General features: G+C 41.8%; 1 protein-coding gene across 5 annotated transcripts in view; it reads left to right on the top strand.

The window, feature by feature from the left end:
• Positions 1-24,749, top strand: part of CARS2 (cysteinyl-tRNA synthetase 2, mitochondrial) — a 387,142-nt gene that overhangs the window by 298,406 nt on the left and 63,987 nt on the right. For all 5 annotated transcript variants that reach the window (XM_069205121.1, XM_069205122.1, XM_069205123.1 and 2 more), the window contains 2 exons: positions 1,481-1,547; positions 14,716-14,854. In XM_069205121.1, the coding sequence (XP_069061222.1) occupies positions 1,481-1,547; positions 14,716-14,854 (206 nt within the window). The remainder of the gene's footprint in view (positions 1-1,480; positions 1,548-14,715; positions 14,855-24,749) is intronic.

Here is a 24,749-nt window from a genome sequence, read left to right as displayed (position 1 = left end):
TTAAGGGCCAGTGATGTGGCAGAGGAAGAAAAGGTGATGTGTGTGGACTAAATATATGCAGGGCACTGTGCCCAGAAACTCTTTTTCTTTTCCATTTCAGCATTCAATTTCGACCCCATAAGGCAGAAACGTTGAGTATCCCAAACAAATTATTTTATGGTGTTTCTGGTTTGTTAGAGATACGTTCCTAAATACGTAATTAAATCAGGTGCAGAATTCAGCTTTACAATGTGTATCCTACCCCAAAGGGAAAGTTGTGTGCCCACCTATGAATATCCATTTTCCTTCAATCAAGCAAGGGTCTTCTATATGTCATCCACCATTGCGCTGTTGTAATATCTGTTGAGTAGTGACCTGTTAATCCTTCATTTTATAGGATGATATATGATTTTGAAATTCTTTCATGATATAACATGTTTTCCTTTTGACTCATGCTATCACAGGTCGTGGTGGCATTGCATAGCACAGCCTTATTGGTTTGAGTGTGTATGGTATGAATGGTATGCCTATTGTTGGTGAGTGTGATATATTTTGGTGTCAGGTTGGGGGGGGGGGGTTCTCTGTTATATCATTTTGTGATAATTGTTATATATCATGATTGGTTATGAATTCTAAAATAAAGAAAGAAAAATATTCAATGGATAAATAATTGTTGTTTTGTTTGTATAATGAGTGACTCAGTATATAGGGCTTAATTTTGGAGGTGGGTGGTTTCTCTGCTTTTTATTTCTTTTCTGTCCCTGTCACGATTCAGTATTAGCTCTTAGTTTCCCAGCAGCCCTTTTGCTCATATTGGGCACAATTGAGTTGACATAAGGTAAAAAAAACATGAAGCACAAACCCATAGTCCCCTAAGGTTACTGCTACATGTATGCTACCCGATCTCTTTTTGCACGTGTGCAGTTCAGCTTTTTTGTCTTAGTTAGGGAGAAACATTGTACAAAGTCTCTGTAACAATGAAGGCTTCTTTGGTTTTGACTGTACTGACGTGGGTAGTTCGAAGGAGCGCCTATGTAAGTGAGGAGAGATTTTGCACTGGGTATTTGCTCTTTTATGAGGAACGTGTGTTATCCATTTCTCTGCCATCAACACAAAGATATAGTGTAACAATGGCAAGCTTTATCCTGCCACGTTAGGTTAATATCTAGTGCCATAATTTGGCAGACTTCAGCATGCATCCTAGATGCAGTATATTATGATGAGAGGAGGTACTCCAGTAGATAATGGAAGAAAACATGATTTGAGAAACATATATATTCAATTCTTCTGCATTACTTTTTATGACTGGCATTGGATGCGTTCTGACATCTGAGTTGTCCATAACGTGGCTGAGGAACAAGTCAGTGGTAATTATGTTAAGAAATAATAAGAAAATTGTGCATCGATTCCAGGTCATCTAAAGATTCTCTGCGAAAAGCTGTTTTGCTTGTCTTCGAATTCAATTTCATGCTAGGGTAATTGCCTGTCTCTTTCTCCATAGGATTTTTTAAAGACCTATTCGGCTGATCAATTCCGAATGTTTTGTCTTCGGTGCAAGTATAGATCAGGTACGGAAAATCTGCTTTAAATGGGCCTGTTCTGTCGGGTACTGAGTACCACCACTACTTCATTTTGAGGGAAGAATGCCTGCACTTCTCAGAAGAGCTGTAATACTTTTAATTGGAGAGTACTGGCACTTGTCAGAAACAAGCAGATACTTTAATATATAGTAGCTTCATTTCTAATTTTCAAGCACGTATAAGGGTTTACATTCCCCTGAAGCAAAGGAAGGGAGGGGCCAACAATTCACCCCCTCCCTTGCCTCCAAAGTAGTGCAGGTAGTTGTCAACAGCTATTCGAGTTAGTAATACTGTTGTTATCATCTTTAAGGTATGAAGTGCTGTTCACTCTTTTAGTTGCACTGATTTTATTATATTTTCAAGCATATTGTAACGTGAGAAGTTCTTGCTGTCATACGTTCACAATTTATTTCAGGGTAATTGATCCTACAAAGAGGTCAAACAACATATTGTCAGATCTGAATAAAATACAATAATTAAATATATTGGAAAGAAACAGAAATCAGTGCTCCATAACATCTATCTGGCAAAGTTTGAGGGCAGGTAGGAGGAGTGAATTCTTGGCAAATAACAACCACAGTCAATGTGAATCATATTCAATGCCTAAATTTACCTTTATGAACTTTGTAACTTACCCACACACATTGCAGTGAGAAGTTGCCTCTTGGCACAAACTCCATTAATGCAGTTGCTACGTAATGGCAGTATAATTGAAAAGATGGTCGAGCAGCGAGGAGAGCCTAAAGTTGTAAAAGGGGGGATTAAGACAGAGACAAAAATATTAAGGACACTTACAGGGATAATGCAGGCCCGTGGGTAACTGTGAAAATGTTTGCAAATGGTATTTACACTAGTTTTAGCACTCGGTAAGGTACTTAATTTTCAAGCCTACAAGTAGACTCTTGTTTTTAATTACACTTTATTTCACATATAGATGTTAATGCTAAAAATGCTACAGAAAAATGCAAATATCTGCCCTGTAAATTGGTTCGATCTATTTGAAATTATTTTATGTAATCACACAATAAAATACTTCATTTCATTTCACTTGTTGAGTGAAGATCACATGTGTTTTTACTATCTACTTCACTGCAAGATTGCATCCCGCCTGAGAGCACACAGTATAACTAGAGCTACCCTTATTTGTTTTTATGAACCTCTTACTACCTCATAGGTCTAACTGATCTCTTAGAATGTGCATCATAAAAAATGTAATTAGAGTGCTATTGCATACTTTGGTTGTGTTGTATCTCAGTGCATGATATCAAGAATTGCATACACAGCTTTAGTGTCATTGTGTATTGTATTTTTATATTTTTATGATGTATTTTATGATCCATATTTATGTAAACGAATAAAGATTAAAGCTCAATTGATTGATATACAGGAAAGAGGTCAGTCAACAGTCATGGGGGTTCTAAAGTTCAGCCAAGATAATGATATTCAGAAGGTTGTATGTAAGTTTATATAGGATTGAGATCAATGGCTTAGTTTGGAAACATTAAAATGGATAGGTCCCTCTTGAACTGTCTGGTGTGACCAATGAAGATCTGGCACTATACAGAAGACTTTGCTGCGATCGTTGGAATGGTAAGAAAATAGAGTTTTGCAAAGCTCCAATAGTGTAACATGAACCATTTAATTTTCAGCTAGTTTACCCTTTATGGTGCTGCTGATGGAGTTGCCATGATAGCCAGAAATGTGGACCACAATTTTTAGCACGCATTGGCAAAGCCAATAGGTTTGACATTGCCCATCTCTGTTTTGGCAGTTCCTGGTTTGTAATGGCTTTTGCAAAACTTTGTTTGGGAAGCTGCCTGAAGTTTGTTATTCTTGAAAAAGATGATTGACTAAAGGCAAAAATGTTTTTTGGTTTAACAGTGCACGCTACCAACGTACTCATTGGGCCTGTAGGGAACTACATTCTGTGTGGATGTGCTCCATGTAAAAGGGCAGCATACTGTAACTCATAAGGGAGTCTGCCAATGGGGTGAGGCGTTGCCCTTTGACGCATCTCAAGTAGGTTGGAGAAAAATGGGAATGATGAGATGTGGTTAAAAAAACCTATAAGTCAATATGTAGTACACATAATTTTAGCAAAATCAAAAGGTCTTGGCAAACACAAACCTAAGGAAGCCGATCATGGTACCATTGGCTGCCATCCTCTTGGTTTTGAGAAAGAAAGAGGGATTCAAAAAGAAAAGAATGAAGGAAGGAATGCAAGAAAGAACACAAAGAAAAATAGAAAGAAGGGGAAAAAAAGTATAGGAAGACAAAGAAGGAAAGAAAGACGAGAGAAAGGAAGCAAGAAAGAAGGAATAAAAACAGTAAAAAGGAAGATAGAATAGAAGGAAAAGAAAGCAAAAAAGGAAACAAAGGAGAAAGGAAGGGGATAATGGAAAAAAGAAGGCAGTCAAGAGTGTAGAGATGGAATCTAGAAAAAAGGAATGAAGGAAGGCAAGACAAAATGAAGGACGGCAAGAAAGACACAAGGATAGGAAGACATACAGAAAGAAGGAAAGAGGAAGGAAGCAAGCAAGAAGGAATGAAAGCAGTACATAAAGTAAACAAGACATAGAAAAGGGAAAAGAAAGCAAGAAAAAAGGGAAAAAGAAATGCAAGAGAAGAGGAATGAACGAAAGAAGGAAATCAAGAGCGTAGGGATGAAAGCTAGAAAGAAGTAATGAAAGTAAGAAGGAATTCATGAAAGAAGCAATTAAAGCACAAAAGGAAAGCAAGAATGCAAGAGAAAGAAAGCAAGAAACAAGGAAAGAAAGAAAAGAAAGAAGTGAAAGCAAAAAGGAAAGCAAGAAATAATGACAGAAAAGGAACAAAGACAAAAGGAATGAAAGGAAAGAAAGAAAAGGAATGAAGGAAATGTAGAACAAAGAAGGAAAGAAGTAAGGAAAGAAGGCAAGAAAAACTGTTCCAAGTTCTGCAGCTTAAACACGAAAGAGGCTGTTTTTCTTCTAGGGCGGAGTTTATTAAAGAACCATTTGTCAAATTAAATCCAGAATAAACATGTTCTAAAGAAGTGTCTGTAAATGAATTCACATGTATAATATTAGAGCTTTCAATAACTTTATACAGAACACGTTCAAATGAAGACAATCTGTGATGCTGTGAAATACCAGCAGTCAAACAGTAAACAAAGGACTCTCAGTAAGGAATTTACAACGGCATTGGCAGGGGACAGGAATTGATGAAGTGTGGAATGCGCGTGTGCCCACTCTCAGTAGCCTATAGGCCTTCTGCACCTTCACTCCAGAATGAGAATCAGTAGTGAGGACCCTCCCCTTGGAAGAAACCCTATGTTTGCATTGAGGAGGTTGTCATCTGCGAACTTAAGTATCACTGCAGGTAGATGTTTTCTATTGAAGCCTTGTCCCCCATATTATTTACCCTTTTCTTCATTTGTACAGGTCCGGTTGTTCCACAGGTGCAAAACTCCTCCTGTACCTCCTTTGTGACCTCCAGATTAGCCATTGTAGACCATTTTAACAGGACATTTGTCCATGGACCACTGTGTATTCGCTCTGGCAGTCACCTGTTTCGCAGTTTCTTTGGAGGTTTTTTGCAAGTCTTGCACCACTTCCATGATCAGCTTTTCACTGTGTGATGGTTCTGTGGCACTGGACTTTGACAGAGAGTCAGCAGTCAGTTTGCAGTTTTCAGAAGGCAGCAGGAACCTCAAATTAAAAGAACCTTACTGACCATTTTGTTCTTCCTTCTCTTTTGGTGGGATCTTCAAAACCCCTTATGCGTTGACACTGCAACTTTTGTCCCAATTATGGCCAGGCATGCCAGATAGTAATTAGGGTGAGGGGAACTTCAAAAGTGTCTTTGCTTCACCACTGATCTCTTCAATGACCTATACAGTTTACCCATGCTTCTGTGTTCCCAGACACAGCAGATGCAGAACCCTTCCTCATGCTGATAGTTCACAGCCCAGATCTGGTTGGGGGGACTGAAGGGAACAATGTATAGCCAATATCTCATCTGTAATAGGAAGGCACTCTTGCCTTTTTTGGCTGCCCACTCCTGTGGAACCCTCTGCAACAGCCGTCTGTGGCAGATATGCTTCCTGCACCACTGGATTGAGTGTAGCGGCCGCACCTCATCCCTTTGCCCCATCATGAACTCTAGACCTCTGGACAATGGAGTCTCATCTGAGCTCCAAGGATTTGTCTTCCTCGTTTAAGTTGCATAAAAGGGACTGTAAGGGTCATGTTCATAGAAAATCATCAGTGGTTTCTAGTGGGCATGTGTTTAAGGGCCAGGTTTGAAACTATAACTGCCTTAGATTACAGTAGCCTTTATTGATAATTTAATGACTGAGTGGTAAACCTGGCCTCCACTTACAGCCTGTGTAGAGCTTTTAAAGCTAGATTGCCATGATCTGGTCTCATTGAGTTCAGACACACTATGGCAGTATTATTTTGAAATTGATTTATTTGTTTTATGATATTGTTTGATACTCCTCTGTAAAACCCGTTACAATAATAAAGGCATCCCAATTTGGGATGGGAGTGTCCCCTGCATGGCTTTGAGCAAGCACTCCAGCCCTAAGTTATGCAAATGCCAGTGGCCACACTAATCCTGATTTTTAATGCCCAGTACGAACAACAGTTGTACAAGTGGTGTCTGGAAGAGCGCACTAAGCGTGCCATACTTACTGCATGTGACTGATGTCCATATACCAGTGATGCTGGTGGTGGTGGCAGCATACCGTTTTTCTTAATCAGTGGTACCAGGGAGAATCTTTTTCTTTGCTCTTAATAATCCGCAACTAATCAATTGTCTGCTTCTTAATAATTTTCCACTGAAGAGATAGAACCAGATCCTCGAACTGACATTGCATGTGCATTGGAACATGAAGTTATATGGCAGAAGAGTGAGTGGTATGTGAAAAGTGAAATTAATTTTGGATTGTCCTCAGTAAAGCATGGCATAAGTTGGAGGCTTGGTCACAGCCTCCTTGCCCAGCAAATTATATTGCTGGCAATCCTGAGGCTTTTGACATGCATGAGACATTGGGTGGAGTTGTATATGGTTGACATGTTGGTGAATCATGATGATGTTATTAGTGAATAGAGCCCCAAGGGACTTCCTGCAGAGTTTAGCAATGACAAGAGACGCTGTGGAACAGTACGGGACTCTGAAGGTGATAGTGATCTTCTGGAACCTGGAGGTGCCCATGTGAACAAACTGGTGTCAGTTGAAAGGTAGCTGGAGAACCAGTGAAGGACATTGTCAGTGAATACCAGTTCCAGTCTTAGACTCCAAGGTATGGATGAGGGTTGGATTGGTAAACTGTGTCAAAGTTAGTTGAGAGGTCTAGCAGTATCAAAAGACAGGGTCATCATCATCTGTGGTCAGGAGGCTCTCATCTTTAAAGTATAGTGGTGTTTGACATGCTGGAGAATGATCTGAAGCCAGATTGGTAATCATTTAGGAGATGGTTAGCACTGAGTTGAACATAAAATGCTTTTTCAATGATCTTGGTGATGAAGGATAGGTAAATGATGGACCAGTAGTTGGCGACATCATCAGGGTCTCTTAAGAGTGGGAGAAACTGACCTGTCTTTAGAGCATCTGGGAAAATGCCTTGTGTTGGGAGTCATTGACAATGGTGAGTAGGTATGATTGAGCTTCCCTGAGAGAGCTTTAATGAAGGATGAGGGCAAGACCTCATCTTCTTAGGAAGTGGCTTTGAGTGAGCTGAGTATGACAGCAAGATCTGTGAGAGGCACAGCTTTGAAAGATGACCATTGTGGGATTCTATGAGAAAGGTGGGTGGGGGGAGGAGAAGCAGGTTTAGTGTTGTGAATGCGCTGGTGGATCTTTTGTATTTTAATTTTTTCACTGAAGAATTGGTTGATGGCATTGAACTTGTTTGTGGAGTGTGGTATAGGTGGATCAGGCATGGAGTGGAGGCAGTGCTTGATTGTCTTCTGTTGGTGACTTCTTTGATAGTATGCTACTTTGCTTTGTGTGATGTGATGAGCAGTCTGCGTGTTGCACTGAGAGAGTCCTCAGGAGTTCTGTATTTCTTCCCCTTTCTTTCCTGTCTGCAGGGTCTTTAGAGTACTACAGTGCTGAAGGTTTTGGTTTGCACTTGTTTGTTTTTATTGAAGCGTGGATCTTCTAATAGTTTTTGAGAAAAGCATTGAAGTCATTTTGAAGGATGTTGGCATCCGATGAGGAACTGCCACAGTGACAGATCAGTTCATGCATTAGGTTCTCTATGTACAAGACTTTTATGGATCTGAAGGTTTTGACTTCTCTTTTTGGTTGACCTAGTTGTGTTGCCAGGATGCTGAGCAGGGAGATTGGGATGATGAGATGGTCAGTTTAGTCCAGGAGTATGGGTGGTTTGCATTGGATTGTTGGTGATGGTGAGGTGACAAAGTCGAAGTTGTGGCCTTTGGAGAGTGGTGATGTTCTATATTGTGTTGAATGTGTCAGTGAGGTCGAGGAGGGTGTCTCTTGTGTTTTTTTAAGTTTGTGTTGTCTGGGAGGTTGAAGTCATCCAAGAGGGCGATGTGTGTGTTGGACGGATGTGATGGTGAGATGCTATGAGAATTCATCAATAAAGTCCTTATTTATGCCAAGTATTCTGTAGATGAATGGTGCTAGGTGAGGTGGTGGTCTGAGTTGCAGAGAGTGGGAATTGATATGTTAGCAGCTCCATGGAGTTGAGTGTCATGTGCTTACCAAACAGGAGGCCTTATGGATAGCAGCAAGGCCTCCTCTTTTCTTATTTTCTTGGTCTACACGATAGATGTTGTAGTCTGATATGCCTCTGCTTCAGGCAACAAGTATGTCCTGGTTGTGTTGGATCACGTCACCAGGTATGTGCGGAGGTACCTCTGAGAAGCACAACCACTAAAATTGCTCTCTCTTGATTTGGTTTTCCAGCACAATGATTTCATTTCATCCTACATCAGAGAAACTAGTTAGTGTGACTGCCCACTTTTCCATGGTGAACCACCCGCAGACCTTTGGGGTGATGGAAGGCTTTGACAGGACCCTGAAGAGCATGATAGGAATTGGATCTCAGAACCTCGTGAGTCAGTGGGATCATGCACTGCTATGTGTCATTCTCCTACCAGGTGATTCCACAGAAGGGTGTACAGTTCAATCCCTTCGACCTTCTGTTTGGGATCCCTTCTCATTACCCACTAACCATAGAGGGGGCTGGGAAGGAACTCCTGAGTCCCCTTTCAAAGGACACAGTGGATTATGTGATTGGACTGAGGAACTAGATGGCACATTACATGAACAAGGGTAAAAAGAAAACTCAAGTCAATCGAGCTAATGAAGGCATGCTATGATCAGAAAGCAATGCTGGTTAGGGACCACGAGAGTCGGAAGGTATTAAACCCATTTACCCCCAAGCTTTGGAGAACAGATGGTGTGTATACAGCATGGTCCAGAAAGTGTCTTAGGTTAAGACACAAATCCAGAAGGATGTTCCACATGAACAGCTTAATCAATACTTTCAGAGAGACTTCATAGTAAACATCCTGGCAATGGCAGAGGAGGTTGAGGACAGTGAGCCTCTCCCTGACCTGTTGCACAGTAATGGGAAAGTTGGCTCTCTAGATGGGGTGAACTTTGCCCCTTATGTGACACCTAGGGAGCAGGAAAATTGTAAGGATGTTTTGTGATGGAATTCTTAATACAGTACAGGTAAAAGGAAAATTGTGTATGAATCACAAAACACCTTTTGGCTGGCTGTGCTTTTGTAGACATTATGCAATATTTGTGAATACAATTGAAAGAATACTATCATCAAGTGGAATGGTTTCAGAATTTGGACAATCAAATAAAATAATTGCATCTGAAGCAGAAAGACTGGCGGACTTTTTGATTTATATTCTCTCAGAAAACTTTAAATTAGATTTTGGGAGGGTTTGCAGACCTTGCTGACCACAGGATTGGCACCCATCTATGTTCAAAACATAGACATGAGGGTGAGCTTGTCTGCGGAAAACATGACATATGGAATTTATAACCAGATCCATGATGCATTAAGACAGAAGTTACCAAATTATTGTGCCTAGGAGTAATTGAGCACTCCTGTAATCCGTGAGTCTGCCCAGTGTTATTTGTTCCATAGCGAGGGTAAGCAGGCTTAAGCTTTTGCATGTATTTTGGGCACTCACTGTGTTGACCAAAACTCACACTCATCTGATTCCCTGGGCTGATGGTCAGCCTGAAGGCTGTCTGGTGCTTGAGCTCATTTTGTGTGACAGGTGTATACAAGAACTTTATGGACAGCTATAGGAAAATAATTTCTCCGCTGATAAACCTGTTTTAAACAAACAAACAAAAAAATGTGATTCGGCTTGCAAAATGGTAGAAGTGCGGAGCCTCCACCCTGAGTGCAGAGACTCCACAGTCATAAATATACTACTTGTAACTTACCTTTGTGAATAGCAAAAAATAGTAAACTTAAACAAAAAGTGAAAGTTCACCTTTGTGAATCAGCCCGTGTGTCTAAGATTGCACCCAAATAGTGTATCTTTTGAACTGGAGTGGTTTTCAGATTGACTTGCAGACCCCGGCTGCAAAGGGTGTTTGAACCTTTTAGAAAGGGTTTAGAGCATCTTCTTACGTTGCAAGCTTTGTTAACCAGTGATCTTGATAGAGGAAGATGAAAATCTTCTGCCTCCTGAGAAATGCTGAGACAGCGGACATACATGTCAGTAAAGTTTGTGGTGCCAACTTTAGACCAAATGGATGATCTTGAAATGGAAGTGATCACTGCCTACCACAAACATCAGGACTTTTTGTTGTTTTTTTATCAGGATGTGGAAGTGGGCATCCTGAAGATCTATTCCATACATCTAGTCCCCTAGATGTAATTGATGGTAAATTTGTTGTAAAGTTATCCTGAACTTCTTTCTCTTTATCCATATGTTTGTAGCCCTGAGGTCACGTATATGTCTGAAATCTCGATTTGCACTTTTTTTTTTCAAACAGAAATTACCAAGAATAAATTCCTTTTATGCAATGAGGACCTCCTCCACAGCGTTTTTCTGAAAAGGTGTTCACCTCCATTCGGAGTAACTCTCAGTGATACTGAGAGGACTTGGGCAGGAGGAGAGAATATCCATTACGAACAATAATCAGGACCCTTTTGTATTTTGTTTTTTTCTGCCACTCTTCTTGGTGGTTTACATTACTTCCCCTAACTGAAGTGACTAAAGGAGGGTTAGGAGGAGAGGAAGAAGTCACTGTTTCAGAGGTGGCTTCCATGCGATCACAGATGGTTGCTGGCTGACTCTTACCTTCAAGGACTTTCTCTAATGGTAGGGTTGCCTCTGCTCCTGCTGCTGTTTTTGGTGCGACCATTAAGGGGTTTGAACCCTTTGATGAACGTAGGGCGTATCACATGGCCTGTAAAGCCTTCTGTACTCCTTTTCCTCCCCATGCCGATATCTTTCAGGGTCTCTACTTCTGTTTTCATTCAGTACCCTTAACCATGTGAATGATAAATGAACATGAAATTTTACGAAAAGGAAAGATTCAGGACTTACCATCGTGCCTCTGGTTTGAGACCAGTGATTCATAGCTGGATGAACTAGATCTCAAGCATAACCCAGGACAATATTCATAGGCTGCTAAATCAGAGCAATTTGCTGCAGCGCTGATAACCTATTTCAGTGACTTTCTAAGGTTTTTTAGTATTAAGTCAGAAATTATTACTATACCTAACTATAATGTCACTTTACTCTTTGTTTTTGTTCTGTGAATTTCTAGGCTATTTGTAACATAAAGTAATAGATTATTACCATATCTTACTATACCAACCGTGTTCCAAGCACCCAAACCCCTTCCTGCCCCATTCCTCCCCCCCCCCCCTTCAGTCAACCGCCATAGTTGAGCAAAGACACGCACCAATCTTTTTTTCTCCAGTGCCGTGTATCTGTGGATCCCCTTAAAATTTACATCAGGGGTGGGGGGGTTATGCTCAGTGGCGCAGTCGATCCGCCGTTTCACAGAAAAACAATAAAAATTGTTTAAGGTGGATTTCACTGTGCTTGTTTGCACCCTGGGAGCACGCTGTTGTAGCTAAAGTACAGATGAGGCATCTAGAGCTTACCTTGCGCCAACACAGAGGCAATGGTTGTCCATCTGCAGTATTCCACAACGAGGAAATCGAGCGGGGCTCCTGCTGCCGAGAGACCAGTTAAAGCCTAAACTATCAAAGCAACAAGAATCATTTTCACTGAAGACCGCAGGCAAGCGAGCACTAGAAGTCTGTGCTGTACTGAGCTTTCTAGGCTCGGCAATATCAGTGGAGTCTTTGGCGGCAGGAAGCAGAGTGTGCATCTACCTCTGGCAAGATACTTATGACATCTGAGGGACAAAGGGAGATTAGATGGAGATAGGAGACAGTGAGGCACTGCCTGCAGGAGCAGTGTGTGGGCTGGTGCTGGGCGAGTTCTGGCACACCACAGGAATCCCACGCCACCTAGAGGCAGTAGGAAATAGCCTCCTTTACAAACACATTGGAAGGCCTCATCATACAACAGTCACAGGAGTCCCCTCTAAAGTAAGTGATGTCCGCAAGATGACACAACTGCTGAAGAGAAAAATTAAATCCCTTTCTTTTTGGACATAAGCCTCGAAAAACACTGTGTAAAAGCCAGATACGTGTTTCTGAGACTCCTGGAGATTGTAGAGAGAAAGATCCCCGCCCTCTCTATTACTAGCGATTTCATGGATGCACTGAACTGAGTTAGGGAAGATGACCAAATATATTTGGACACGTGATATCAAGTGGGATACTGTGCTGGCCTTTGGCTATTATTTTGTGAACCCTTAGAGGACAGTGGTCTTTGAGAAATGTGAACGAGGGCACAACAAATGGTAAATGATGGCATCTTCTGTGGTTGATTGTTGTTTGCATGCCTTTCGTATTTGCAGTTCAGGACCCTGATTGTAGTTTGGTCTCTGCAGATATGCTTTATTGTGGAGGAGAACTTTATGATGATGGCCATTGGAAATCATAAGAGCATGAAATTGTGTTTAGGATAACTAAAGTTAATTTTCTGTTCCTGCTAGAATCTATTGAAGTCTGGGCCCATGTCAGTTGACTGTTGTGCTGCTCATCTGAAGTAAATCTGATTTTAACACGGCGTTTCATATGTTCTGAACAGAATCTCACGAAGTTTATCTTATTGTTTGTACAAATGAAAGAAGGTTGTTGAGACAGGATGTTCCCTACAGGTTTTTGCAAGAGTGCACCCCTTCCCTGAGGTACCCAGATTCTGGGGTTTGACTGAAGAGTAGTCTTTGTTGAGTTTGGTTGTGTTTTCTCTTTGTCGCTCCACATATTGGATTAAAGCCCAGGCCTTGGCACACAAAGACATAATTTATGCTGTTGACTGCCTGCGCTGCTGAACATGAAGGAGTAAACCTGGGAACCAACCAGATTAATGTGCACGTGCACTTATATGTCACCTGAAAGCTGGTACCTAATAGAACATATTGCTTGAAATTAAACAGACTTTACTATTACCTGACTTGTTGAGGTATCATGGTATGTCTCCTGCTGATAAAAACTGAACCAGTAGAAGCATGAGATCACAACATTGCCTTTATCACAATTATGTGACACCTGTACTGTTATCAATAAGAGATCTCCTGCGATATCAAAATGATGGAGTTTGGAAGTAACACGTTTTACATTTTGTGTTGAACGGGTTTTGGTGAGGGAGGGAAGTTATTATTGTTGTTTAGAATTGAGGCGGGACTAATAAAGTAAGTATTTTCTACTGCAGTCTTTGGCAGTTGATAGTCAGTGGCACGTAAGTGCTTGCATAGGGCCTATTTAAATGCCATCGGTTGCCGTATTTATATATGAAAATGAGACGGTGCGAAGTTTCTTTCTAGCTATTTATTTTTGGGAAAAATTTAACTTAGAAACCAGGTTTATGTGCAAAATCTGCTGCTCGTCAGAAAACTGCTGAGAGAAAGTATTAGTGACCAGTTGCATTGACGAGCGTGATGATGCAGTGATGCAAAACTGATAAAGTGTAAATTTGGTGCCCTTTAACATCTTATTTTATTTGAACAAAGATTTGGAGTGTGTCCCACTGTCCCCAAAGGATGAAAATAATAATACTAAACAACATTTTTTCGCTAAATTCTTAAAAGTTCATTCCCATGAAATGCTACCACACATCTTCACAGAATAAATCTCTATTGATGTCTGAATTTGAAGGATACAATGTGCATAATTCTAAAATATCAAGCTACCGTAGAGTTTTTGACATCAGACAGCTTGATACAACCTGTTAGCGTAGTTACTTGTACTTATGTCTTTTACCAGTCTTACATTAAGTGTGAATTGTGTATTTTCGGAGACCGTAATTGACAGAATATTCACCCGGCGTGAGCTCGGAGAAAGCAGATACCAGCGTACAAAAAATTCGACCCAGAGTCCCAAAGGCAGGGTCGATGTAGTGTGCCTGAGTACGTCATTTACAACCGTGGACCTTCCACTACATATGTAGATTTTTCTGTTCTAGCGGCACCTATTGGAGGAGTAGCGGCTGTTGAGAGGGGGGGGGGGGCGTCCCCCTTTTCAATTGGGCGAACACAGTCTTATGTGGGTATTCGTAAATAATGCAGTGCCTTTCTCACTGTCACCGTCACTTGCGGCCTAGCGTATGTGGTGCACTAAATATGTGATAGTGTATGGGTGGGTGAGTGAAAGGAAGTTTTCAAATGGGAACATGTTTTCCACTTCAAAATAAAAATGTGAAATTCCACAAACCCTATGCAACTAACCTTTCTGCTGTGCAGACAGTCTTTTACGGTTTGTAGAAATAGGTCCATGTCATGGAAGTCATAAAAATATAAGTCTTTCGTCTTAGGCCTGTCAGACACATCTTTGAACCATGTAAAATGTTATATTCATGTGCACGTGTAGGCATCCATTTACATAAGTGAAGATTCCTGTTTTATTTTTGACTCGAACTCAAAGCACTGCATTATTGTATGTTTATCAGTTAAGTACTGGGCCACAAAGAATGAAAATTGTTTCTTGTCATAGGTTGTCACGTGTAATTATTTTTTTAGTCTCTACGTAGAATCTATTTTTTTCCACAACATTGAGACAATTGTATTTTCTTAGCTGTGGACTTCAGCGATGACAGCATGAATGAAGCAAAAAGCACACTTAGCACGATTTCGTCATTTATGAATGATGCAAATGCATACATGAAAGGTCAGCTGATGTGCCATCCTGTTAGAGAAGATCTCCTATGGGAAAGGTGAGTCCTATTTGATCAAAAACTTTCGTGCATACGTTTCTCTGTGTGAATAAATTCGTTTTTAGCCTGTTAAAATGAAAAACGGCATTAAAGGATATCTAGGATGGAACTAGTTTTCTGTCGAACATTTGTGTTTGTTTGCGTTTGACTCCATAAGTGCGCCAGGTATGCCCAGACGTGGGTCCCGGGCTCACTATGCCACTGGATTAAAGCTAGCCCGGCTGATGAAGGGTGATATCCTGAAACCGGTCCCAGGATGCTTGTTTCCATTCCAGGGAGGAGCTGGCCTGGCAGTTCTCTGTCCCTTGGTTCCTTGACCGTTTTGGGGTCAAGCCTCACCATCCCCTTATGACTCTTCAGGGTTGCTCCAGGAAGTAGACTTTGCTGCCTCTGTAGGGACATTTCAGACCAGTTTACACAGTGCAATACACCCTGCCTGCTCTGAATGTATTTATCTCCACAGTGGAACAGGCCACACGGCTAGAAAACGAAGAGGTAGACAGGATCTTCAGGTCTCGGAAACAACCGTCCAACTCACTAAGTGACTAAAAATAAGTTCAGGTGGCACAATGTAACAATCTCTGGTTGGACTTTAACACCTGACTCTGGCTCTCTTTAATGTAATAATGAGTGTTCGCTCCCTCCATCTTCTATCACCGGGCAAATTCTTGAGAGTGATGGCCATGCCTTTGACCCCCCCACAAGCCCCGACAAATGCATTACTCCAGTGGTACCTTTTCTCCCCTTACTAGACCCCGTTAGTACAGTGATCCCAGTTGATTACTGCTTTGTCTGGAAAGTTGATTCAATGGAACAGGTCTCAAATTGCTCTAAGCACTTGTTCCACCGCCAACCTGAGCTCAGTGATGATCTGGGGATGCAGTGCCCCACTGACAAGGATAGTGGCCTTTGCCGATTGTTGCTATTTCTTCTGAAGTTTAATTCTTTATAGTGAACTTTGAGTACCATGCTTAAGACCTTGAAAATGGTTCTGGTCATCATCACCACTTGGAAGTGATCATGGTCCTTCACCCAAACATTCTGACATATACATTTATTAAGCAGTTGATAAAAAGAGCCATTAAATTGTAAAATGAAACAAATACATTTCAGTATCATAAAAATATTCTGCAAGCTATAAAAGCAGTAATTAGATTGAGGTTTTCACCAGATGCACACACAAGAGTCAGACTATATTAACTGTTTAGTCTGCGTTGTTGGTGTTTGGGTCAAAATTGACCAATAAACACAAATAAAATGATTCTGACGCAATAATACTTATTAGAAAACGTTTACAATTAAAAAAAGAACGCAATGTTTAATGTCAGTAGAATAAATCTGCCTCGCAGTTTAGCATATAATAAAAACATCAAATGCATCGCTGTTTATATGAGAACAGTGGCAAATTGACAGTACTTTAAGTTTCATCATCAAGTTTTATTTTATTTGATGCATAGTTAACAAAACCAATACATCACATCTTTCTATCTAATACAAAAATATATCTAAATCATAATATATATAATTTTAAATATCAATCTGTAACCCCTAATATGCATAAAAATAATTTTATTTATGAAATTTCCTTATAGGTAGCTCGTACATTACTTTAACATTTTCCCCAATTAAAAAAACAATAATTACGTTCTACTAGGGGCCAAGGATAGTACCTCAGGGCAAAGATAGGTTAAAATCGGAGGCACAGTGAAATTGTTCACCGTCAATAAATATTTCTCAGGCAGACTATGAGATATAAGTATGCTTGCACTTTAGTTCTAGTAATTATTTAGATTCTTTTAAAGCGTATCTTGAGACGAAGAATAGTGATCAAAATTTTCTGGCGTGCTTAAAATACGTTTACCCCCCAAGAGTGGAAAAATAATCCTCTAAAAAGCTAAGCCAAGGGATGCCATTGCCTTCACCCCTTCGCTGCCAGGCCTTTTCCCCTCCTGTGCCGAGACTTTTTTTGGCTATTTGGGGCAGTTTGCGCTTAGGCCCTCACAACGTTTTGTTCACATAAGCTACCCACGCCAAATTTGCATCCTTTTTTCCAACATCCTAGGGATTCTATTGGTACCCAGACTTTTTTTTTTTTTAAATGGGAAAAATGGGCTGCAGACTGCGGCTCGTGTTTTTCTTCCCTGTAAATCACATCAACAAAGGGTTTGCGGTGGTAAGATCACTATCATCCCAGCTTTCAGGAACAGGCAGACTTGAATTAGAAAACCCATTTTTTCAATACAATTTTGACATTTTACTGGGACATACCCCGTTTTTACTATTTTTTGTGCTTTCAGCCTCCTTCCAGTTAGTGACCAAAATGGGTGAGAAACCAATGCTGGATCCCAGAAAGCTAAACATTTCTGAAAAGTAGACAAAATTCTGAATTCAGCAAGGGGTCATTTGTGTAGATCCTACAAGTGTTTCCTACAGACAATGACAGCTGAAATAAAAAAATATTGAAATTGAGGTGAAAAAAACAGCCATTTGTCTCCACATTTTACTCTGTAACTTTTTCCTGCGATGTCAGATTTTTTTAAAGCAATATACCGTTACGTCAGCTGGACTCTTCTGGTTGCGGGGATATATAGGGCTTGTAGGTTCATCAAGAACCCTAGGTACCCAGAGCCAATAAATGAGCTGCACTTTGCAATGGGTTTTTATTCTATACCGGGTATGCAGCAATTCATTTGCTGAAATATAAAAAGTGAAAAATAGGTTTCAAGAAAACCTTTGTATTTCCAAAATGGCCACAAGATAAGGTGTTGAGAAGCAGGGTTATTTGCACATCTCTGAATTCCGGGGTGCCCATACTAGCATGTGAATTACAGGGCATTTCTCAAATAGACATCTTTTTTTTTACACACTGTCTTACATTTGGAAGGAAAAAATGTAGAGAAAGACAAGGGGCAATAACAGTTGTTTTGCTATTCTGTGTTCCCCCACGTCTCCCGATAAAAATGGTACCTCAATTGCATGGATAGGCCTAGCACCCGCGATAGGAAATACCCCAAAACACAATGTGGACACATCACATTTTCACAAAGAAAACAGAGCTGTTTTTTGCAAAGTGCCTAGCTGTGGATTTTGGCCTCTAGCTCAACCGGCACCTAGAGAAACCCAGCAAACCTGCCCAGTTTTGAAAATTAGACACCTAGGGGAATCCAAGATGGGGTGACTTGTGGGGCTCTGACCAGGTTCTGTTATCCAGAATCCTTTGCAAACCTCAAAATTTGGCCAAAAAAACACTTTTTCCTCTCATTCCGGTGACAAAACGTTCTGGAATCTGAGAGGAGCCACAAATTTCCTTCCACCCAGCGTTCCCCCAAGTCTCCCGATAAAAATGGTACCTCACTGGTGGGGGTGGGCCAGATGCCTGCAACAGAAAAAGGCCAAAGACTTGTAGAGATTGATGGGATAGCACAGCGAGTTGATAAGCACATATTTTTCTTTTATACATCTTTTAGGCTGACTCTGCTTTGGGGTCCCATGCAAGTGAGGTATCATTTTACTTGGGGGACTGAGGAGAACGCTGGGTGGTAGGAAATTTGTGCCGCAGCGGTGATCCTACAAAGAAAAGTGAGGAAAATATGATTTTTTATGCAAATTTTGAGGTTTGCCGAGGAGTCTGGGTAAGAAAATGTTGGGGGAACCAGACAAGCCACACCTCCTTGGACTCCTTGGGGTGTCTATTTTTAAAACATGTCTGGGTTTGGTAGGTTTCCCTAGATGAAGGCCGCACCCGGGACCAAAACCATAGGTGCCCTCCCAAACACAGGTAGTTTTGCAATAGATCATTTTGGTGTGTCCACATACTTATGTGATGTTCCAAACACTAAAGTTGTGAAAATAAATGCACTTAGGTTATGTTAAAAAGACCCCTCACCCACCAACTAGGTTGGTGGCATGCTTCATCGTCGGGGTCCCACCCGAAGCACCTAGCGTGTCACAGGTGTGCTGCGACGCCTGATTACAGCAGAGCAGGTTTTGTCATTTTTACCACACATACTGGTTGGATTTGGCACGAGGGTGAGTGATGGTTCAGTGGATCAAATTTTAGTAACAAGAGATTTCACAAAAATGAAATGCACTGTTAATAACTGAAAGGGCCAAAAATGGAACCAATGACTCACAGCTCGTGAGCTGTAAAGCCACGGCAATGCACCAACCGCTTTACAGTCCATTCACACACCTTTCATACATGACATGCACAAGACCATTCATGCCGCCAGCCACGGGCCCAGCACATTACAACACTCGCATAGACAGACCGCGCCACTCAAGGGCCCATCACTTACATACGCCCACATGCCTGATACAGCAATCACACCAGCTGATGGGAGTGTGTGGACTGGTGTTTGGATGTCAGTGTGTTGCAGTAGCCAACAGCAAGTCAATGTGTACACTATGTACACCCTCAGCCAAGCGCCACTCCACACACAATGGCATCACTTTTTTTTTTTTAAACAAAGAAACCACTAACTAATTTGAAATAATTACGAAACTACAAACACAAAAGCTCTAACTAAGTACATGACAGAAATGGCAACCATGAAACTGAATACATGAAAACACAAAACAGGCAGTTTACACTCATGGTTGTTCCCAGTAATTCTTCTGGGTGTGGTAATTCTTAAAACAACCACCCACACACAGTCCAGGCTTTGAAGGACAATCTGGGCAGTACATTCGAGTCTCCCTCCGGATACCTCTTCGAAAACGCACTCTACATTTCTTAGCTGGAAAGTCTTTTTTGGGTGTGGGAGGAATGTGCTTAGCAAAGTGGCGATCTTTCAATCTAGCCACATCCTCCACCACTGCTTCTCTAGGAACTCTGGCCTGTTCCACCACAAGAAGGCTCTCTATCACTGACTCCTGAAATTTCACAAATGTCATCTTTGACTCTGGAGACCTATCCTCAAACACAATAAAAGCATTAAAAGTTGCTAAGTGGAAGAGGTGAATTGCTAACTTCTTATACCAAACGTAAGACCGACAAATAGCAGTATAAGGTTCCAACCTTTGATCAACTCTATCTACACCTCCCATGTGCTTATTATAATGTAAAATGCACACAGGTTTGCGCACTTCAGCAACCTGGCCCCAAACAGTCACGGGGGAAGTACTCTCATCATGGATGGTACTTAGCATGTAGACATCCCTTCTGTCTGAAAATGTCAAAGCTAGCAGCTCATCATTCCGCAAGGCACTGCACCTTCCCCTCTCAAGTTTTTTACAGTCAAGCTCCCTTGGATAGCCTTTACGGTTACAACGAATTGTGCCACAAGCAACAGTGTCCACTCTAAACAATTCCTTGAACAACTGCACTCCAGTGTAGAAGTTATCTACATACAAATGGTGACCTTTGTTGAACAGTCGTCTACCAAGTTCCCACACAATTTTCTCAGCAACTCCAAAAGTGGGAGGACAACCAGGGGGGTACTGGAATCCCTACCAGTGTAGACACAGAAATTATACACATATCCTGTACTACTTTCAGACAGCATATACAATTTAATTCCATATTGTGCCCTCTTGCTAGGAATGTACTGCCTAAAAACCAAACGACCCTTGAAGAGGACCAAAGACTCGTCCACAGCTATTTCTTTGCCTGGAACATAGATCTCCGAAAACCGATCTACAAAATGATCAAGGGCAGGCCTAATCTTAAAAAGATGGTCAGAATCAGGGTGATCTTGTGGCAAGGCTAATGCATTGTCAATAAAATGCAGCATCCTAAGAAGAAGCAAATACCGATTACAACTCATGGTTGCAGGAAATATAGCTGTTGCCATCAAGGGACTAATAGACCAATAAGAAGCCAGTGACGGCTTCCTTATCAACCCCATCAAAAGTGTCAAACCCAAAAACTTTTTCATCTCCTCCAAATTTGTGGGAATCCACTGGGTAGCTCTAGAATGTGGCCTAAGTCTAGCAGCGTTGTCCCTCAAATACTGCTCCGCATACAAATTAGTCTGCTCAACAATCTCTTCCAAAAACACATCATCCACAAATAACTCAAAGAAATTGACAGGCAAAAAGTTCTCTGTATTGAATCTACACCCCGGGAGACCAGTAAAGGCAGGCAACTCTGGCTGCTCCATGTTTGGGGCAACCCAGAGTTCAGGTCTTCTAACGGGAAACCTTTCAGCCCCAGGTTGCTGCACTAATGGCACATCAGTGTCCTCCTCTAAAACAGGCCCTTCATCTGCAGTGAGTGTGGCTTCCTCATCAGAAGATTCCTCTCCGACAGAATCTTCACTGCCAGTATCTCTCACTTCCTCCTCTGCCTCAGATGCAGAGTCCGTCTCATAATCATGATCAGACAATGACTCAAGAAGCATACCATCCACCTGCTGAGCGGTCATCCTGCGGCTAGCCATGATCTTTCCTACAAAAATTAACTGGACAAATGCACCAACAACAACCAGCACTGTGTAAGATATGTAATAAAGTGCAGCTTTATTAGTAAGAGTTAAAAACTCAAAAACTATCCCTGGTGCCTTAGTGGCTTCTGCCCCCTTGGGGACAATGGGCCTAAAAAAAAAGAATAGACCCATCTGCCCCCAAGGGGGGCAGAAATGGCCTTGGTACATGTGCCCCCAAAAGGGGGCAACCCTTGCCCAGGGGGCCAGCCCCCCATCCACTAACACACACTATCCCTGTTGTCTAAGTGGCTTCTGCCCCCTCTTGGGGGCAGATGGGCCTAAAATAAATAGGCCCATCTGCCCCCCCTTGGGGGCAGAAATGGCCAACAGTTCAATGCCCCCCTGTGGGGGCGCCCCTTGCCCAAGGGAACCCCCCCCCCCCAACATATATAAATTTATACAAAAAATCCCTGGCGTTCTAGTGGTTTCTGCCCCCATTGGGGCAATGCGATCAGGCAGCAGGAATGCTCAAAGAGACACTGGGGGAAAGGAAAACCCTTTCCTTTCCCCTGGTGCCTCTTTGTTTACAACACCCCAACCTTGCCTCTTGAAGGGGTCCCTTGAAACCGCCCTCGCTCTCTACTGTTACTACAGAAAACACTGCAAGGGCAGCTCTGGGCCCCACAGGGCTATAAGTGGCATTGCCTCTTCAAGGGGTCCCTTGAAACTGCCCTCGCTCTTGTGTTGTCCTTCCTTTCCGCCCTTTCGCAGTCAAACCCTTTTTTTTTTTTGGATGAACTCTATGTGCACAGTCCTAGTCCTTCCCTCACCCCTGTGCGCACCCCTAGTTTCCGCCTCTACTCTTGCAGCCACTTGTAGCCATGGCCCCACAGCAGTCCCAGCGCATTCCTGTTCTGAGTGAATGGTCGGTAACATGTTTCCCAGTTGTATGGAAGGGATGTGTTCGTAGACACTGGCTAATATTCCTGGAGTTTCATTAACAGAAGCCAAGAGGATCTCCGCCTTGCAGTCGCCTCCCGGCTCTTTCTCTCTCTTCCAAATGGGGTTATTAAAGCCAGTGTCTCTCTTTCCTTCCTTACTGTGAGTTTGCCTGGCAATAGGACAGGGAGGAATGCTAGTTATTATTAGCTGTTTGGTAATGTTACCATACTGTACATGCCGGGGTTTGCCTGATTCTGCCATGGCCTCCCCTTGGGACGTGGTCAGTCTCCTGGTGTAGACAGAAACACGCAGGTCTTGTGGACGTTTGTTTAAAGTTTTTTTTGTGCACATTGCCGTTGTGTTTCCAGTGGAAGTTCAAACGCCGGGAGTTTTATTTGGGTTTGTTTTTCACGGGAGACAATGATGTCTGCTTTGGAGGATTACATCAACCATATACTTGTTTGCGCAGCCGGTTCTTCTTTTATGTGTTGTATAATATCTGTGTAATGGATGAATCTCACTGAAGTAGTTAGTTGCCAAGCAGGGTCGACTACCTAGTACCTACTTTATCTTATCAAGGGATTTCCCTTTTTGAGGCGGGATCGTCCGACTGAAGGGCTGGGTTTTACCTTAAATGCAATCTGGTGTTGCTCGAGTATTGAGATTACGAAATTACTGGACACCCCGCCCTGTTTGCTATGGTTCGTGTTCCCAAATGTGTATGGCAGCTGATACTATTGGAGTGTTTCTACCTATATGACGTTTAGTTGTTGTGGGAAGATTTTCTGATTTCCCAATTGATTAATTTTCACATATTTTTGTGTTTTACAGTGAGCTTGCTTCTTAGTTGCACTGTGGAGCACGTAACGGATGGTTTTAACCCGTTGAACTGGAATAACTGCTGAGCCTATAACACAGCTAGTTCGCAATTTATATCAGCACTGGTTAAAGCCATCAACCATGTCTTATGCCTTTTCCTTGTAATTCATGTCATGCTTTTCAGCATATGTCACATGAGACAGTCACCAGGAGATATGGTGTGCATCTTCCCTTTGAAAGTTTTATTTGTTGGCCTGATTACAAAAAATGGATGTGTGTTGTTTTAAGTATTAGTTGTAAGGTATTTTGTTACATATATGAATCATAGATGTCTTCCTGAAAGTGCACACTTAAAAGTAAGTTCATGTAAGTATTCCGATAGGGAAGTAATAGGGTGCCTAAACCCACCAACAGTGTTGCTGGCCATAAATAGTGAGCATTGAAAGCATGTAAACATACAATGTGCAAGTACCAGCCAAGTTCTAGGTGAGGGTCTCCAGTGAGTAGCTCAGGGTATACTTGTTACTCGCCTGCTCCCTGGTAGTGTAGCCCAGACCAGAAGGCTATTGAGAGGGCTTGAACACATTGAAGGAGATTAAACTTTCGAGTGCTCGGTAGCCAGCCAGCCGTTGGTGTCCCAGCAAGGCTGCACACTAACGCATAAATAAACATTATGCCATGACTGCTGGGTGATAGGTTAGGGGGGTTGTTGCATCAAGACCCCTTGTCCCAAATCTCAGTCCAGCTAAGTTGCATAGATATTCGTCAAGTTACAGGCATCACTACATCAGTCACACTTAAAGTGTGAAAACTGGTTAGGGAATAATAATGACAGGAGGACCTAGAGCTGCGTCTCTTGAGTGCAGCACTGCAGGGGTGGGGGGAAACATGGGATGATCACAATTGCAATCTTAATGGATGTGGTCTCTATTGTAACAGTGAAAATATCCATGAGTAGCCCTATTTAAGTTCTTTGATTAGAAGTAGCTAACATCATAGAAATTGTTGGAGAGTCCTGCCCCAGGGAATTCACAAGATAATCTCCATTCCAAAGCACCTGTAATGTATCTGTGTCCGTGGTCTTAACATTGTCCAATAAAGCATGTTAAATGTTAGTTAAGAAAACTGGATTCCTTAACTAAGTTGCTAGGAACAGTGGCTGTAATCACTGCAGATGGAAGAATGATTGTGGTAATACCTAGTTGGTTGAATTTCATATGTACATGGTTGAAAGCTCTAATTGACTTTTCATCCATGTCTTTTATTTTAAAGGACAAATGCCACCCCTCTCTACATCACATAAGTGCATTACACTTCTTTTTTAATATAGATGACACTGGTACTCTGATAATACTTAATAGCAATTCACCTATACATGAAATATTGAACTCATCCAACGTTTTTTGTTTTGAGCAACAGCTTCCTCAAATTGCTTGGGCATGTTGGATGTTTTTTCCAGATGCCTTTTTTTTTTTTCTTTTGGTCGAACACGCAATCTCTCTGACGTGTTGTAATCTATCTGTGGGCTTTTAACTATGCCCATCACTATTACTTGTTATTGGGCTTGCCTTTCAAAAATCCTCTGTTCTCATTGGTAAATGCTTTATGTTTATCCCTCTTAGGGGCAGTTTTGTTACCGCCCTGTCCATCGACCCTGTTACATGGTTAATTGCATGTTTGCCAATATGTTTGACTGTGAGCGAACTTCTTTTTCCTTTTGTGTCTCCCCTTCACGATCATGGTGGCCGTGGCACTTTGAATCAGCT

Source organism: Pleurodeles waltl, chromosome 8 (assembly GCF_031143425.1).
Source record: "Pleurodeles waltl isolate 20211129_DDA chromosome 8, aPleWal1.hap1.20221129, whole genome shotgun sequence".
In the NCBI taxonomy this organism is placed as follows: Eukaryota; Metazoa; Chordata; class Amphibia; order Caudata; family Salamandridae; genus Pleurodeles; species Pleurodeles waltl.
This window is presented reverse-complemented; position numbering and strand designations above follow the sequence as displayed.